A 17,941-nucleotide genomic window follows, 5' to 3' on the forward strand; every position below is an offset into this window, starting at 1 on the left:
AGGGCGTTAAGCATCTATCTAGACCTCACAGTGGCATTTCGAAAATCTGAGGCTCTATTCCTATCATTCAACCCATCCACTTTAGGACACAAGGTGTCGTCAATGACCATTGGTAGATGGTTGAGAGCTACCATAGCTAAAAGTTACGAATGCCAGTCCATCTCAGTTCCTAAGGGCAGTACAGCCCACTCAACAAGGAGTGCAGCAACATCAGCAGCATGGGCCACACGGGCTTCCATAGACAAAATTTGCAGAGCGGCAACTTGAGCTTCATCATCGCTCTTTGTCAGAAATTATAAAATTGATGTCTATCCTTCATTTGGCAGAAGAGTCCTGCAGAGGGTCCACAGAGTTTAGGAGTGGATTTTGATCCAGTCCTTCCCTAAGGACAGGCCAAGCTTTGGTATGTCCCACTTCTGGATGCTCTGAACAGCTCATGGGAGAAAAGGCATTGGTACTTACCTGATACGCCCATTCTCTGTGAGCTGTGAAGAGCATCCAGCCCCACCCATTTCTTTCCGTCTGGTGGGGTTCTGTTCCAGTCAGGGATCTAGAATAGGTGATGAGTTCCGGACTTTGGCACTCAGTCTTCGCAAAACTGGGGGACGCTGGGGAGGTGTCCCGTGGAGGAGGAGGAGCATCCCGGAGTTTTAAGCCCAGCCTTTCCAGAAGAGACTGAAGCCCTTCCCCACTTCTGGATGCTCTTCACAGCTCACAGAGAACAGGAGTATCAGGTAAGTACCAACGTCCTTTCTGAATCAGAAGACTAATTCTGTGATCAGAATTACTCTTCTATGGAAACTGAATAAGAAAATGCCAAAATTAGCAGTCACAGATCATCCAATTATTTTGTATAAAATGTAATTGCATTTGAAGAACATAACTTTTTTAAATTCTTTTTTAAAATTGAGCTTTTAACCTTGTACATCACCCACAGTTACTGAGAATGAGTTGGCCATATAAATTTTCTTAAATCAGTCAAATAAATAAAAAGGGAAAATGGTGACTACTGAAGTAATCAATGCCCTATGTTAATAACTTAACTTCAGAGTCTGGCTGCAGACAATAATTACAAATATCTCGGTGTTCTTCAAGTTGGCAATATTAAGCACACTGAAGTCATGAAGGTCAGAAGTGACTACAACCAGTAGTGGGATTCAAAAAATTTTACCACTGGTTCTGTGGGCATGGCTTGGTGGGTGTTGTGTGGTTTGGTGGGCATGGCAGGGGAAGGATATTGTAAAATCCCCACTCCTGGGGAAAGATTACTGCAAAATCCCATTCCATCCCCACCCCACTAACCTGCTTTCCAGCTCTGTTGTCTTGTGCAGGGCAACAAAAGAAGATCCAGCCGATCAGCTGGGACTTGGGAGGAAGAGAATAGATGGGGGCAGGGCCAGTCATAGCTGATAAAATTTCTGCTACCAGTTCTCCAGAACTGGTCAGAACCTGCTGAATACCACCTCTGACTGTAACAGTGAGAATGAGGAAGATCTTAACGTTCAAACTCATAGGAGGAAATAATATCAAGGTGATTAACATCTGGGCAATTCCAGTATATATGCAGATGAAATAGTCAACTGGATTCAAAGAGAACAAAAATCCTGGAAAATAATGACAATGAATCATGCCCTTGACAGACACTGTTTTCCAAGAAAAATGGGTGAGCTTGGAATGTTGCAAGTATACCAGGCAGATGAAAATAAAAGGGTATTGAAAGAGTATCTGAAAGACGGTGAAGAAGATGCATGGAAGTTAGTATATCAGGAAAGCTTGCTGAGGCCAAACAGGCCTAAAGGAAAAACTAAATGAGTATAAAATAGACATGGCAAGGCAAAGTATTTTACAACCAGTATAGAAAAAAATAGGCATAGCAGATAACACATGGCGATGGCTAAGAACAAGAAAAATGAAAAAAGAGCTGGATTAATTCTGGCTGCACAAAATGAAACCTTAAGAACAAATGCATACGAAGTCAGAATTGAGTAGACAGCCACAGACAGCAAATGGAGCCTCTGCACAGAAGTGAATGGTGAACTATGTACCGTATTTACCGGACTATAGAGTGCATCAGAATATAAGCCACACCCACTAAATTTTAAAAGAAAAAAATATTTTTTACATATATTAGACACACCAGACTATAAGCCACAGATATATACGTTATGAAATGAGATATTTACAAGAAAGAGAAGAATGCTCTTCGCATGCGGCCAGACGTCTCCAACGTCTCACCATTGATTCATTAATGCCAAGCTTATGTGCAGTAGCTCTATTTCCTTCCTGGATAGACAGATTGATTGCTTTCAACTTAAAAGATGCATCATATGCTTTTCTTCGTGTACTTTCCATGATGAGGGTGTGAAAAATATTTTGCGTTCGTGCGTGTCGTGTTGCTTGCCTCGAGTGCGCCAAAAACTACCAGTAGTGTCTTTGCATTGACCTCTTGTGTCTGTCACGTTTTGGCGCCCTCTGATGGCAGTTAGCGAAGAAAAATCTATTGATAAGCTGCATTGTTGTACAAGCTGCAGGTTTCGAAGCGTGGGAAAAAAGTAGCGGCTTATAGTCCGGTAAATACGGTAGTTTGCTATTGCAAGAAGATCACACAGACTGATTACAAACAGACACAACAATTACTTATAAGAAAGACAAAGAAAATTGGATAGTGGACATGGCAATATCTGGAGATAGTAGAACAGAAGAGAAAGATGAGAACGATGACACAAAGTACAAAGACCTGTAAATAGAAGTAGAATGACTTCAATAAAAAACACCAGGTCATCTGAAAACGCCTGTTCCTTATATTGTTCTCCTTTAATCTTCAATCCACTTATTTCCATATTTTGTCTGATCTGGGTTGATACCACTTCCAGAGTCAAGATGAAAAGTAGAAGTGACATTGGACATCCCTGCTGTACACTTTACCTTATTTTAAAACTTTCTGTAGTCTCTCTGTTTATCACCTTAGCTTTTTGGTTTGAGTATACAATACTTATCATTTTTCTAAATTTGATTCCAAATCCCATGTTCTCTACCTGTTGAATTAAGAACTGCCAATTGAGATTATCGAATGCTTTCTGAGCATCCAAGAAAATCAATGCTGCCTGCTTTTCTGGGTGGGCCTCATAGTATTCTAATACATTAAGCACTATTCTCATGTTATTTCTTATCTATCTGGAAGGTAGAAAATCGTTCTGATCTGGATGTATAAGATCGTTTAGTACTACTTTCAACCTTTCAGACATTGTTGTGAATTTCTTATAGTCGGCTTTCAATAAAGAAATTGGCCTATAGTTTTTAATTTGGTTGTGGTCAGTATCTTCTTTGGGGATTCTGTCCATGATTCGGGTTGCTTGGTGTGCTCCAGTACATCATTATACAGATCCAACATCACTGGTTCAAAACACTCATACAGACATTTATATATTTCTGCCAGGAAATCATCCATCCCTGGAATCTTATTATTTTTCTGTTTTTTAACCTCCATATCTAATTCTATGAGTGTTATTTCTCTATTTAGAATATCTCTCTGTTCTTCTCTTATTTCCGGTAGACCTTTCTCTTTCAGATATTGTTCTATATTATCTTTGTTCATCTTAACCTCCTTATATAATTGTTCAAAATATTTTTGCACTCTTTCTTCTCTGCCATTCGATATTGCAATTTTCTATTTTCATCTCTCAACTCCTGTATCAGCCTTTTCTCCTTTTCTATTTTTAACTTATGGGCTAACCACCTCCCAGGCTTATTAGCATGCTCAAAAAAAATTCTCCTTCTCTCTTTTGACCTCCTTTACTCTCTCTTCCTGGTTCATAATATTTAACTTATGCTAAATTAAAATCATCTCCCTTCTCATTTTCTCATCTTGTGGTGTTTTTTGTAGTCTGCTTTCTAACTCTTTAATCTCCTCGTGTAACCTGTTTTGTTTTCCCCACCTTTCTTTATTTCTTTTAGCCATGCAGTCTATTGTTATTCCCTTCAAATATGCTTCTGCTGTGTCCCATAATGTCTGTATTGATGTTTGTTGGACAGTATTCTCCTTAAAAAATAACTCAATTTCTGTTTGAATTTTCTCTTTTATGATCTGGGGTGCAATGTCCATCTTCTCTTCAATTTTTTCCTTCCTTTCCAAATTATTTTTAATGGATTGTGGTCTGCCCATAAATTTGTCATAATCTCTACTGATTCTAATTCATTTCCTAGTTCTATGTTCATCCACGCCATATCTAATCACGACCATGACTTATATGGATTGGAATGGAAAGTATATTCTTTTTTCCCCGAGTTTAATCTCCTCCATTGGTCCACCAAGTTCAATTCCTGTATCATCTCAAAGAAGAATGTTGGCAGGGTTCTCCTTTTTTATTTTTTGTACTACTAACATAGTCCTTTCTTTTGTCTTCCACCACATTAAAATCCCCCATTATACATATATTTCCTTGTCCAATTTCTAAAATTTTATCATGTAAATTACTATAAAATTGATTTTGATTTTCATTCGGGGCATAAATTACAACTAATAACATTTGCTTCTGACATATCTCTAATTCAAGTATCAACACTCTTCCATTGGGGTCTACATATTTTTCTACTGCCTTTATTCCTTCTTTGATATATATAGCTATCCCTCTGTTTCTGATCCACCAGAGCTGTAAATAATCTTCCGAGTTTTGGGTATTCTAAGTATTTCCTAAACTGTTCTTTAATGTGCACTTCTTACAGACATATTATTTCTACTTTTTGTTTAGCCAATCTCGTTAATATTTGGGTTTTTTTTAAATGGGTGAGTTTAGTCTATTAATGTTTAATGATATTGGCCTGGTTTCCTCTTCCATCATCCTACCTACAAGTTAATATCTGCCTTCTATTAATTCTCGTGTCTCTTTGTGGGCATGTTCTTAGTCTCATTACTTCCTTCTCTCCTTGCTCAATTTCCTCTTTACTTCCTCCTTGTTCCATTTCTCCTAGTTCCTGTCGTTGGTCTTCTTGGCTCCCTGTCTCCAGCTCATCCCTGCTACTACTTTCTTCCGTTCCTATTATTTGGTCATACAGGTTCTGTGCTTTATTCAAATTGTCTATTTGCAACCTCTTCTCCTGTGATGTTATTAACATCCCTTCCAGGATAAGCCACCGAAACACTATATTTCTTTTAATCAATTGTGTTGCCAGAAATTTATAATCTCTTCTGTGTTTGAGAACTTTTTTCGGAATCTGTTTTAAAGTTTGTATTTCTTTATCTTTGTATATTAATGGTTTGTCCCTCGTTATTTTATATATTATGTCCCGTACCTTCTTCCCAGCAAACCTAACATAGACTTCTTGTAGTAATCTATTGTGTCTCGTATAGCTGGTTTGAATTCTATAGGCTTCATCAATTTCTAACAGGATCTCTCGACTTTCTCTCTGTAAAACTGGTGCAATTAGTTCTGCCATGATAGTGCTCAGATCTTCCTCTTTGCTCTCCATGATGTAAAAAGCAAGTAAAAAGTAAAAAGCATCATGGTCCATTTTGAGATGTATAATTCGTTCCTCTAATTCCTTATTCACTGTCGTCATCTTTCTATCTACTAACTCCAGTTTCTTCTCATTTTGCTCTGATCTAATTTCCACTACTTGTAGTTTTTGTTCATTCTTCTCAATAGTTTGTTGTATCGTGTCTACTTTGTCTTCTAGCTTGTTGATGTTCCCCTTTATTTCCACCTGGTTCCTTGATATATTCTCCTGCATCTTCATCATAGTTTCTTGGATTACCAGCAATGATGCTTGTATTGTTTGCATGTTAGACGTTGTACTTTCTTTTTGGCCACCAACATTCCCTCGATCATTTTCTGGCTAGCAGGGGATGAGACTGTCAATACTGTGTTGTCTTGTTTGTCGTTTTCAAGGTTGATGTTATGGCACTTGTCATGTTTTTGAAACTTCAGTTTACTTCTGCCCACACTAGCATCCACTTTATGTTCTGTTTTAAGGTTTTATTTTGGTTGATCTCTTTTTTTCCCCTTCCTACTTATTTCTACTTGTTTCTACTTTAGAACCTACTCCAATTTTCCAGGTTTTCCTTATTTTAAACATTTAAACCTTTCCAATCCACTATATCTCTACCAATCACAAAGCATACCTATCTACCTCTCAACCAAACTCTTTCTCACTACTCCTATCCTATTTATCCTATTTATATACTATATTACCATAATTTCTTTTGATCCATATACTAAATGTTCTTAATTCTATTAAAGAATAGATATCTTAAATTTATCTTAAGTAACAATTCATTAATGTTTCAACGAGTGAAATAATAGCACTCTTATCAATATAACAAACTAATTAATCAATATTTCTCTTACAGAAAAAAGGAAATATGGTTATTAGTTATAAATTAGAACTTAATTGTGCATAGATATAGAAGTAGTATAAGTATTTCAGTATAATACATCACTGTAATTATAGTAAATTGTAGTAGAGGAGAAATATATATAATTATACACCACATATATTTCTCCTCTTATCTTATAGACATAATCAAACAATATCTATAAATCCAGTTTTGTTCCCCCCCCCCCAAGCTCCTTAGATTTCTTAGTTTAAGTTTAACCAAAGTTAAACCAGTCGAAAGTTTTGAACTTAATCACTCACTGTCAGCACTATCAGAAACTATCCTTCAGTCCAATTCTATTCTGTTGTCTCTGGCGTTCCTTTCTCCTCTTTCCTCAGGTCTGAGCTCCACTTTATCTTTCCTTCTGCCATTTTTCATTTCTTTTCTCCATCTTATACTTCACACTTTCTCTTTCTCCTTTCAATCCCCTTCAGTTTAATGTCCGTCTTGTCGATCTCCTCTCCACACCTCATGGGCCTCATTGTCTCCTTCAATCAAATATCTGTCCAGTCCTTTCACTCTCTCCAACTCGCCGTTCTTGCTGCTTCCTTCCTTCTCCCTCCACTCTCCTGGTTCCTTCTTTAAATCTTTCAAATCCTCATTTTTTCTTTCCATATCCTCCTCTGTATATCCATTCATCTTTCCTTGCCACCTGCTGAAGTCCTTCACTCAAAGTTCTGTGTCCTCTCTCTTCTCAATCTTTTCAGTCTATGCAAATTTGCTGAATCACTGCTCGTTCTGCCAAATCCACATTCCTCGGGGATTCCCCACCTGCCGAAGCTTCCCTTTTCAGTAAATATTCAGGACTCACTTTCTTTTGTTAAGTCACCACCGTTGCATCTCTGGGATTTTCTGATCAGCTTTAACAACACACTCTGTTAGTAATCTCTTCACTTCTTTCTCATCTGTGGCTTAGTCACAGCCTCGGGTCTGCCATACTGGTATGAAGGCACTTTCACTTTGGGTTTCAGGAGTTTTTTTTCATGGCAGCAGGCAATCGCCTTTCACCTCGTCGTCGTCCAGGCTTCCCCTCTATTCTGCTCGGCTCTTTAGGCTCTTCACATCCCCGAAGGGTCCCCAAAAGCAAAAGAATGGGTTCCAGGAACGGAGACCGTTCTCCTTTCCCCCTTTCACCATGACCTCACCACCGGAAGCCCCTGTTAATGTGAATAGAGATTTGTATTTTTGTTTTTAAAAAATAAAATAATAATAATAATAAAAAGAAGTAGAATGACTATGGCAAAAAAAGCAAAGGTAGTACCAATAGTAATAGGTGTCCTGGATCTAATCCCAAAATAAGCGAAGCATCACTTGAATACCATCAGCACTGATAAAATCATAAATTTTGGGAAAGAAATCTGTAATTCTATTGAAAAGTGAGCTCGGAAGACCTATAGGATGATTTAATTCATTTTGATAACATGATTTGGAAAAATGTTTAATGGGAAATTATGTTTGAATAAAAATGCAAAAATATTTTCTTTTTCCCCAGTCGTCCATATACCAACAAAGTTATAACTTTATGGTACCGTCCCCCTGAACTTCTGCTAGGAGAGGAACGATACACACCTGCCATTGATGTCTGGAGCTGTGGGTGAGGCATTTTTTACTAATAAACTTTATGCAGCAAAGTAATTTGGAAAAAGGTACAGATTACGTGGTATAATAGGTACATTTGAACCATAGACCAGGATACGTTACAACGCAGCAGCAGTTGTTTTATTGACAGTGCTTATCAGTATTATCTCTAGAATGCCCTAAAAAGGGGTGCAGTTACAGTCCCTGTTTATACTTACTCACATAAAATATCACTGCCTGGATACAGCAGCAGGTATGTGCAAATGGAATGAATAAAGCCATTAGAGTGTACGTACAATGTAGTGAAACAGGACTGCAAATAAAGTAGGGCTTCCAATAATTTCAAAATATTTTCTGAATATAGTTTTTCTTGAGATACTTGTTTTTCTTGAGATTTTCAGCATTCCTTGGCTTTCTAAATATTTTATGCTGAAAGAAGTTTTTCTGGGGAAATGTTATTAAGGATTAATTGTATAATTTGATACTATAAAGCTGAGCAGTGTTTCATTTCCCCTGGGAAATTTATTTGGGTTGGGGATTTTTAATTTGGACCTATATTCTCCTAGAATTATTTGCTTTCTTTTTGTAGATGTATCTTGGGTGAACTTTTTACTAAAAAACCAATATTTCAAGCAAATCAAGAACTTGCTCAGCTGGAACTGATAAGGTCAGTATATCCTAGGTCACTGAAAAATTACTTTTCAGCAAATATTTCTCTCCATACAATTAAAATATATTACTTGCAATATTTTACAAAAATAAAAACAATTGTTTCTAGTGAGAAACTGGAGTTGTAATATAATTATGATTATAGATTTCAACTCAGAAAATTTAATGATGCTTTTTAAGCACTTCTTCCAATTTTTGTCTTCTTTCTGTTGCAATATTTTTTAATGAAGATAAAATATTGTACCCAACAGGCCATAGCTTTATTAGGCAAACAAGAATTCTCTACTGATGAGTTATTCTTACAATTTAAGATTAATTTAGTCTTTAAGTATTTCTAATTGTGTAGATTTGAGTGGCATTGTTTTAATTAAACGCATGTTTGATGCAATAACCTTTGTGGTACTTTTTTAATTTTATGACATATATTGTTTTTACATAGCCGCATATGTGGAAGTCCTTGTCCTGCAGTATGGCCTGATGTTATAAAATTGGCATATTTCAATACCATGAAACCAAAGAAGCAATATCGTCGAAGACTGAGGGAAGAGTTTGTTTTGTAAGAATTTAAGTATTTAAATATATGTTTTCTCCCATTCATGAATTTATTCTGTTGTTTATGATCTTCATATCCTGTATCTCTGAAATATCATCTTTGAAAAGAAGCAGAATTTATAGACAACAAAAGTACTTCTGCCTTTATTGACAGCCTACAAGATAGACCAGATTAGGAAACAACAGAAAGAGTGGAACTAAATTTTATTGAGATAAGCTATCGTAATACAAATCTTGCATGCCTGCATGTGTTTTACGTTTCCTTTCATCCAATCTGAGTCTTTTCCCAAGCCTACCCAGAGTCTAAGCAATGTTTTTGCCTGTATTTTATGTGGGCTGTGACTATTTATTTAAAACTATTTTCATAGGTCTTTATGCATATTTTGGCATGATTCAAACTATTTTGAAAAGTGCTCTTTATTTAGTTAAGTTGATACTCTCTACATAGAGAAAAATAAATATTGCATGTGAGATAAATACTATTTTATTTATTAGAATAGCTTGTAAGATGGGTGACCATATCAATTCGATATATAAATAAGGATATTTTAATGAATGCTGTATTTACCATATTTTTTGCACTATAAGACGCACTGGACTATAAGACACACATTAGCTTTAGAAGAGGAAAACAAGAAAAAAAAATCTGCCTCTGCCTCCCAACACCCATCCGGTATTCATCTGGCTAGCGTCTTTGCAGCAAACAGTGTGCTTTCTCTGTGCTGCCTTCACCAGGGAACGCTGGAGCCTTTGCTGCCGATCAGCTGATTGGCAGTTGGATCAGCCTCCCGGAATTCTGCTGATCAGCTGTTCTAGGTGGCAGGGATCACTGCCACCTATCGCTGCCTGTTTGCCGAGCCTCATTGGGTGCTGCCTAGTTACGCCAGCAGCTGATGCCGATTGCAGCTGCCCAATTGGTGGTAAACTGCAGTGGCAAATGGGCAACAGCGATTGGTGGCGAATGGGCAATGGCGATTGAGCGGTGGTAAACAGGTGGCAATAGGCAGCGGTGGTAATCCCCGCCACCTAGATAGCTGATCAGTGATATTCCAGGAGGCTGATCCAACCGCCAATAAAAGCTGCTCAGCAGTGAAGACTCCAGCATTCTGCTGCCGCACCAACCCCCTTCCCCCCCACTGCAATATTCGTGTCAGGATTCCAACAATTCCACCCCTATTCAAATCAAAAGTCTAGCCGCATCTCAAAGAAAAGAAAATTGATTTATTAGAAGTGGCCATGTGGCGTTTAGCTGGGTGCAACTGATACTAAATTACATCATACATTTTCCCCTTAACCCTGGTCTTCCCCCCACCCCCTGGATGTGACTTCTCCAATGGGCCACATCGTCTCCAAGAGTCATCCATCATGCTCTCCAATAATCTTCTTACACTCTAAAAACTTTGGGCTGCCGGGGTGATTAGGCATTTAAGGAATGCCTTGTTTCCCCCCACTCTTTTTAGTATCTTTTTAGTTAACAATTTGCTCTATAAGACATACAGACATTTCCCCTCACTTTGGGGGGAAGAAGTGCATCTTATATTGTGAAAAATAAGGTACTTATCTACATATTTCCACTATTTATTACACACTTCTGTCAGTGATGGATGAGCATGTTAAAGCCACTACAAAAGAACTCCAAATCCTATCCCTCCAACTTGTTCCTGATAGACCTTTGTACCTCTTTGAGTAAAAAAAAGATGCTAATAAAAATATTCCTTCAATATTGAGAAAATATGGCATTTGCAATTGCTTTTTGGATGGCTCATAAAATTGGGAGCAAAATGTTGCAACAAAATTTCTTTCTTGTACTTCTGAATTCTTTAATTGATGTTTTGGATGTTAGTCACAGGCTTCAAGAAATCTATGTGATCATGTAAATATCATTTATACCCCCCAAAAGGGATAATCATGAATTTTCTGATCCAAACTTGGGTTTTGATTTTTTTTCTTCACAAGTAAAATTCTGTATGATATTGCCTTGATTGACAATGTGTTTTTGGGTCGTAATTATGAACCCAATTGATCAGCTGTTAACAATCTTCTGACATTGAAGAAATCAATAACATGACCAATATGTTCCTGTGAAATGTCATGTTTGATAGCTGTTAGGAATATAAGTCACCTAACAGGTATTTGGGTTGGAAATATATAAACCAGGATAAACATTTTAGTACTATGTCTTTAAGAGATTGCAAAAACTGCAATTGGGTGTGGTTTTTCAAACGGCCATAAGATGGAGCCAGAAACCTGGATTGTTTTAGTCTTAGTCTCAGAAGAGAGTGTGTCTGAGTGAGTATCTCTTGTTTCCTTCTGTTGGAAAGTATTGCCGTTCCTCCATTTTTCCTAATTGACTGATATTACTGGATTTGATGTAAGTTTGTTACTGAACTGTTTTTGACACTGGAATTTGATATTTGGATTATCCCTGGATTGAAAACTGACTGATTTACCTGTGAATGATTTTGGATTGCTTATTTTGGACTTTGCTTAAACCTTTCTGGAAGTAAAAACCTACATTTACTGTACAGTGTATCTGTGTACTGTGTGTGTATTATTCAAACACTTCTCTCAAATACGTATCCCTGTATGCACTCATTCTCCTAACAGGGAATTACCTCAACAATAGCAATTCCTGTTTGAGTTTCTGCTGACTATTTGTCAATTCATTTACATTTCTCATACAAAATTCATTAATTATTTAGTTCAGGTTGTGGTGTTCAAACAAATCACTTTTGCCCAGTATACCATTTTTATAATTGTTGGTCCAGCACGCAATTTTTATATCACTGCTGTCACTGCCATAAGCATTTGGAATTGAATTTCAGTTGGAGAACTCCTTTAGCAGTAAAACCTTCGATTAAGGCATGTTGCTTAAAATGGTGTGACAAATGCTCATTTCAGCCTTCCATTTCACAAACAATAACAGTATAACTATTTTTCTTAGCAACTTCCATCAACTGAAAGGAAACAACAAATGCTAAAGAATTTGTCAGAATTTCTAGTGTCATCTGACAACTTTTGAGGCATTATTTTTCATTCAGACTCAAAGTGTTATATTTAACATTTAACATATGCACAATATTATATTAAACATTACATTGTATAGACAACTGGTATAGATTCTTCTAGAGTAGCATTAAAATTGAGCATATCAGTTTATGTGAAAAAGTTGTCAGTTATCTGAGGTCTCATTTTTTAAATGTTAATGAAAACAAATATAACTTTCTTTAAATGTTAAGTCTAAAAGGGAAGAAAACTTTTGAAATCTTTGAATGAACATTATTTTGTTTTCTTTTTTAATTTTTTTAATTTTTAAAAACAAACATACAAAACATAAAAACATAAAACCATCTTCCATTTTATATACATACAGTGTGTCAGTTGGTTACATATCTTTTGTGCTATCCTTTTGTAGTCATTTACTCACAATTTATATCAGTCTTCACATTGTTGAACTAACATATGCGTATATGTTGTGGCTCCGGGCTTGGATTCAGCTCCTGTGACTGATATGAGTTCAAGTGAAGAGGTCATGGCAGAAAAATATGAGCCGGCCTGGCTTGGCTTGATTGGACTGATAACCAGGATGAGGAGATGGACGTGACAAAGGACGACAGACCTGATGTATTAGAATTGTCAGGACCTGTGACCTCCTCTGGTTCCTTATCTGATCAACAGCCGGGAATGGCTGACAGGGAAGTTTGAGAGAGTCTTCTAGTGGAGATGAGAACTTGGAAAATTTGTGGTTAAATGTAAAAAATAGAAGACGGTTGAGATGGCAAAATCAGCTGGAGCGAATGAGAAGAGCAAGTCAGTAAATTAGCACGTTGCCTCAATGAGTATAAAAGGACACAGCTGGGCTGGTACATTTTGCCAGGAACAAAATGACTATTTGAGTGAGGACGTTACAGCAAGGAGCTCTGAGACTGGAGATTTATTGCCAGGATTGGTTTGCCGGACAGAGTAAAGATTTATGCTGTGGTTTCTGCCAGCTGTTATCTTGTAAGACTTCTTTCCATTTGATTTAATTGTGAAACGGCTGCTTTCTGTTTTGTTCGTTTGAATTTTGAAGGGGAGTCATAACATTATTGTTCCTGGCCCAAACAAACCATCTTTAAAGCAAGATGGATTCAAATCAACTGCAGCGTTTGGTAGAGCAGCAACAACAACAAATTAATCAGCTACTGCAAAGCAATGTGACGCTTCAGAATCAGGTAACACAATTGCTGAATTATGTTTCCAGCTTACCAAGCCCTGCTGCTGTTCCCCCTGCCCCTCCTGTGAGGAAAAGCCCAGTATCCATGCCGGAGAAATTTTCTGGGCAAATGGACAGGTTCCCGGCATTTATGGGTCAATGCCAATTGTTTATCTCTCTGAGGCCTGAAGACTTCCCAACTGACCAGTCTAAAGTAGGATTTATAATCAGTTTATTAACCGGGAAGGCTGCTAGTTGGGCTACTCCCTTGTTAGTTCAAGATAGCCCGTTCTTGAACAATTTCCAGGGTTTTCTCCAACAAATGAGAGTGATGTTTGAGAACCCACGCCACTGAGAGTTTTCCAACCCACGGTTAATGCTGAGGAGCCGATGGAGTTAGGCGCACTCCGCCCTCGCTTAACGGTGCGAGAACGTTCGAGAAGGTTCCAGCAAGGCTTGTGCCTTTATTGCGGGGATCCGGGACATTTTGCAAATTCCTGCACTTGGAGAAGGGCTCGCAGACCTGTGCCTGAAACCACTCCTGGCCCGTCGGGAAATGGGGTAGGCCCGACCTCAGGGAAACCCTAGGTCGGGCACATCCTCCACCCCCATCCCAAATTGCCGAAGTAAATCTTGGTCCTCCTCGGCATTTATTTTTGGACACTTGTATCTTCTTACAGTCCCAGAAGGAAGGAATTCCTGCCGTTGGGCTGGTGGATTCAGGGGCTACAACCAGCTTTATGGACTGTGCTTTTGTTAAACATTTTGGAATTCCTTTGATTCCTGTGAATCCACCCATTAAGGTGGAAACCGTAGATGGGCGTGAACTCAAGTCGGGACCCATTCGCTGTACTACTCAGCCAGTGCGTATGCTTATTGGGGATCATGAGGAGGCGATAAGTTTTTATGTCACCTCGAACCTCCATCTCCCTTTGGTGCTCGGAATGTCCTGGTTGCGTTTGCACGATCCGTTGGTGGCTTGGTCGCAGAACGCCATTTCTTTTCCAAGCCTACAATGTGTGGACCACCTGAGGCATGTTTGCGCTGGCCAAGATATCGCCGCTCCTGCTGTCTCAATTCCTTCGGAGCTGTTGGATTACTCCGATGTTTTCAGCGAACAGGAGGCAGACCGATTACCCCCACATCGTGCTTATGATTGTCCCGTGGACCTGATACCGGACGCTCCATTGCCAAAGGGAGATTATACTCCATGTCGGAGCCCGAGTTGGTTGCACTCGAGAGTTTTTGGATAAAAACTTAGCTCGGGATTTATTTGACCCTCGTCGTCCCCTCTTTCGGCTCGCGTTCTTTTGTTAAGAAGAAGTCGGGAGAACTGCGTCTCTGTTGTGATTATAGATGACTAAATTCTATCACCGTGAGGAATAGCTATCCCTTACCGCTCATTCCGGAATTGATGGAGCGGTTGCGGGAGGCTACTATCTTCACTAAACTCGATCTGCGTGGGGCTTACAACCTGGTTCGGATGCGCAAGGGATGAGTGGAAGACGGCGTTGCTTTTCGTTATGGTCATTTTGAGTACACCGTCATGCCATTTGGTCTAACCAACGCTCCGCTGTATTCCAGCATTTGATGAACGACATTTTTCAGGACATGCTGGATCGGTTTGTCGTGGTGTATCTGGTTGATATTTTAATCTACTCTCGGTCCAGAGATCACCACCTTCATCAGGTCCGTCAAGTGCTGCAGCGTCTTCGGGAGCATAATCTCTATGCGAAACTGGAGAAGTGTTTCTTTTTTCAGTTGTCGATAGAGTTTTTAGGGCATATCATTTCTCCCGAGGGCATTGCTATGGACCCTAAAAAAGGTTGAGGCATTGTGTAGTTGGGAAGCCCCTCATCGAGTCAAGGACGTCCAACGTCTTTTGGGATTCGCCAACTACTATCGGACTTTTATCCCGGACTTTGCTAAAGTAATGGACCCCATAACTCAGCTCCTCCGTAAGAAGGTCCCGTTTGTGTGGGGGGCCCCGCAACAACAGGCTTTTGACATTTTAAAGAAAGCGTTTGTAGCTGAGCCGATATTGAGGCATCCTGATCTGAATCGTCCATTTGTGGTCGAGACAGATGGCTCTAATGTCGCTATCGGAGCGGTACTGTTACAAGCTTCGAAGGATGGCGCGCCTCTTTTCCCATGTGCATACTATTCTAGGAAGCTCACAGCTTCAGAGCGCAACTACACCATCTGGGAAAAGGAGTTGTTGGCCATTAAGGCTGCTTTTGAGACCTGGAGACATCATTTAGAGGGGGCTCGGCACAAGGTAGAGGTTCGGACAGATCACCGAAACTTGGAACATTTGACCACAGCTAAAAAATTGAACCAACGGCAGATTCGGTGGTTGTTGTTTTTTGCCAGGTTCAATTTCTCCGTTACTTATGTTCCGAGTGGACAGAATCGGAGGGCAGACGCATTGTCTCGGAAGCCCGAGTATATCGGGCCCGAGGATCCTCTTCCTCTACGAACGGTGTTACCACCAGAATCCTTGGCCATACTGCAAGATCCAGTAGACTTGCGGGCTCGCATACGAGAGGCGCAACGATTGGATGCGTGGACGCAGCAGAGACGGGGGGACGTCGGACCTGATTCTCCATGGTCCATTGAAGAGGACTTGCTCCGACATCGGGGTTTATTATATGTACCTACCAGGTCGTTGAGAGCTCTCATCATGACACAATGTCATGATAACCCCGCTGCTGGCCATTTTGGATTTTATAAAACCTTGCATTTGGTCACCCGGACTTTTTGGTGGCCTTGGGTTCATCACGATATGTTCTCTTACGTCGCTTCTTGCGTCCAGTGTAGGCAAGCGAAAGCGGCGTCGGGTGCGCCCCCTGGACTCCTCCAACCATTGCCGACTCCGGGCAGACAATGGGGAGCGATCTCCATGGACTTTCTCACGCATTTACCATCCTCGTCAGGCTTCACGACGGTGCTCGTGGTAGTTGATATGCTGACTAAAATGGCTCATTTCATTCCCTGTCGGAGATTACCTTCATCCTGCACTACAGCTCAGCTATTTTTACAGCATATCTTTCGTCTGCATGGACTGCCAGATAGAGTGGTTTCTGATCGTGGGGTTCAGTTTACTGCGCAGTTTTGGAAACAGTTAATGGCAGCGCTACAAGTTCAGGTGTGCTTAGCATCAGCGCACCATCCGGAAACTGATGGCGGGACTGAGAAGGTGATTGGCATTCTTACCCAATATTTGAGGTGTTTTGTTAATCAGCGACAAAGCAATTGGGCGAAATACCTCCCATTGGCAGAATTCGCTTTTAATAACTCGCAGCACACCTCCACTCGGGTAACGCCATTTTTCGCGAATGTAGGTTATCATCCGCGCTTCTTCCCATTAACTTGGATGGATTCACCGGTTCCTGAGACACAAGATTTTCTGGAGGAACTACAAGCGGTCCACCGTTTAGTAAGGCAACAACTTGAACGAGCGAAAGAGGACTATAAACGGTTTGCGGACCGGTCACATCGAGCACCGCCCCCATTAGCTGTGGGTGACAAGGTGTGGTTGTCCACGAAACACCTTCGGATCGATCGCTCAATTAGGAAATTGGACCATCGTTTCATCGGTCCATTCCCGATTGAGGCGGTTATCAACCCTGTGGCATACCGGCTCACCTTACCGCACTCCATGCGTATTCACCCTGTATTCCATCGCTCTCTTTTGGTTCCTGACTCCCCGGACTGTCCTCTTCGTGCTCCAGCTGGTACGACTTCCCCATCAACGCCCCGTGAGGCGGAGGTTGATGACACGGTGGTCAGCGTTACTGATTCGCGTTGGCTCAAGGGTCGTTTCCAGTATTTAGTCGGGAGGAGAGTGGATGACTCGGAAATTTGCTCATGGACAGATGCGTCTGCAGTTCATGCTCCAGACATCATTCGGGACTTTCATGAACGTTTCCCTTCGAAACCGCATCCGGATCGTCAGACCCGGGGGAGGGACCCTGCGGTGAGGGATAGTGTTGTGGCTCCGGGCTTGGATTCAGCTCCTGTGACTGATATGAGTTCAAGTGAAGAGGTCATGGCAGAAAAACATGAGCTGGCCTGGCTTACTGATTGGACTGATAACCAGGATGAGGAGATGGATGTGACAAAGGACGACAGACCTGATGTATTAGAATTGTCAGGACCTTTGACCTCCTCTGGTTCCTTATCTGATCAACAGCCGGGAATGGCTGACAGGGAAGTTTTGAGAGAGTCTTCTAGTGGAGATGAGAACTTGGAAAATTTGTGGTTAAATGTAAAAAATAGAAGACGGTTGAGAAGGCAAAATCAGCTGGAGCGAATGAGAAGAGCAAGTCAGTAAATTAGCACGTTGCCTCAATGAGTATAAAAGGACACAGCTGGGCTGGTACATTTTGCCAGGAACAAAATGACTATTTGAGTGAGGACGTTACAGCAAGGAGCTCTGAGACTGGAGATTTATTGCCAGGACTGGTTTGCTGGACAGAGTAAAGATTTACGCTGTGGTTTCTGCCAGCCGTTATCTTGTAAGACTTCTTTCCATTTGATTTAATTGTGAAATGGCTACTTTCTGTTTTGTT

At 40.2% G+C, this 17,941-nt stretch overlaps 1 protein-coding gene across 2 annotated transcripts in view; it reads left to right on the forward strand.

Moving 5' to 3' along the window:
* CDK13 (cyclin dependent kinase 13) overlaps positions 1-17,941 on the forward strand; it is a 93,963-nt gene that overhangs the window by 57,916 nt on the left and 18,106 nt on the right. For both annotated transcript variants that reach the window (XM_087916317.1, XM_026702264.2), the window contains 3 exons: positions 7,866-7,967; positions 8,541-8,618; positions 9,060-9,176. In XM_087916317.1, the coding sequence (XP_087772443.1) occupies positions 7,866-7,967; positions 8,541-8,618; positions 9,060-9,176 (297 nt within the window). The remainder of the gene's footprint in view (positions 1-7,865; positions 7,968-8,540; positions 8,619-9,059; positions 9,177-17,941) is intronic.

This window comes from Pseudonaja textilis, chromosome Z, assembly GCF_049901715.1.
Source record: "Pseudonaja textilis isolate UNSWEBS1 chromosome Z, rPseTex1.2, whole genome shotgun sequence".
Lineage (NCBI taxonomy): Eukaryota > Metazoa > Chordata > Lepidosauria > Squamata > Elapidae > Pseudonaja > Pseudonaja textilis.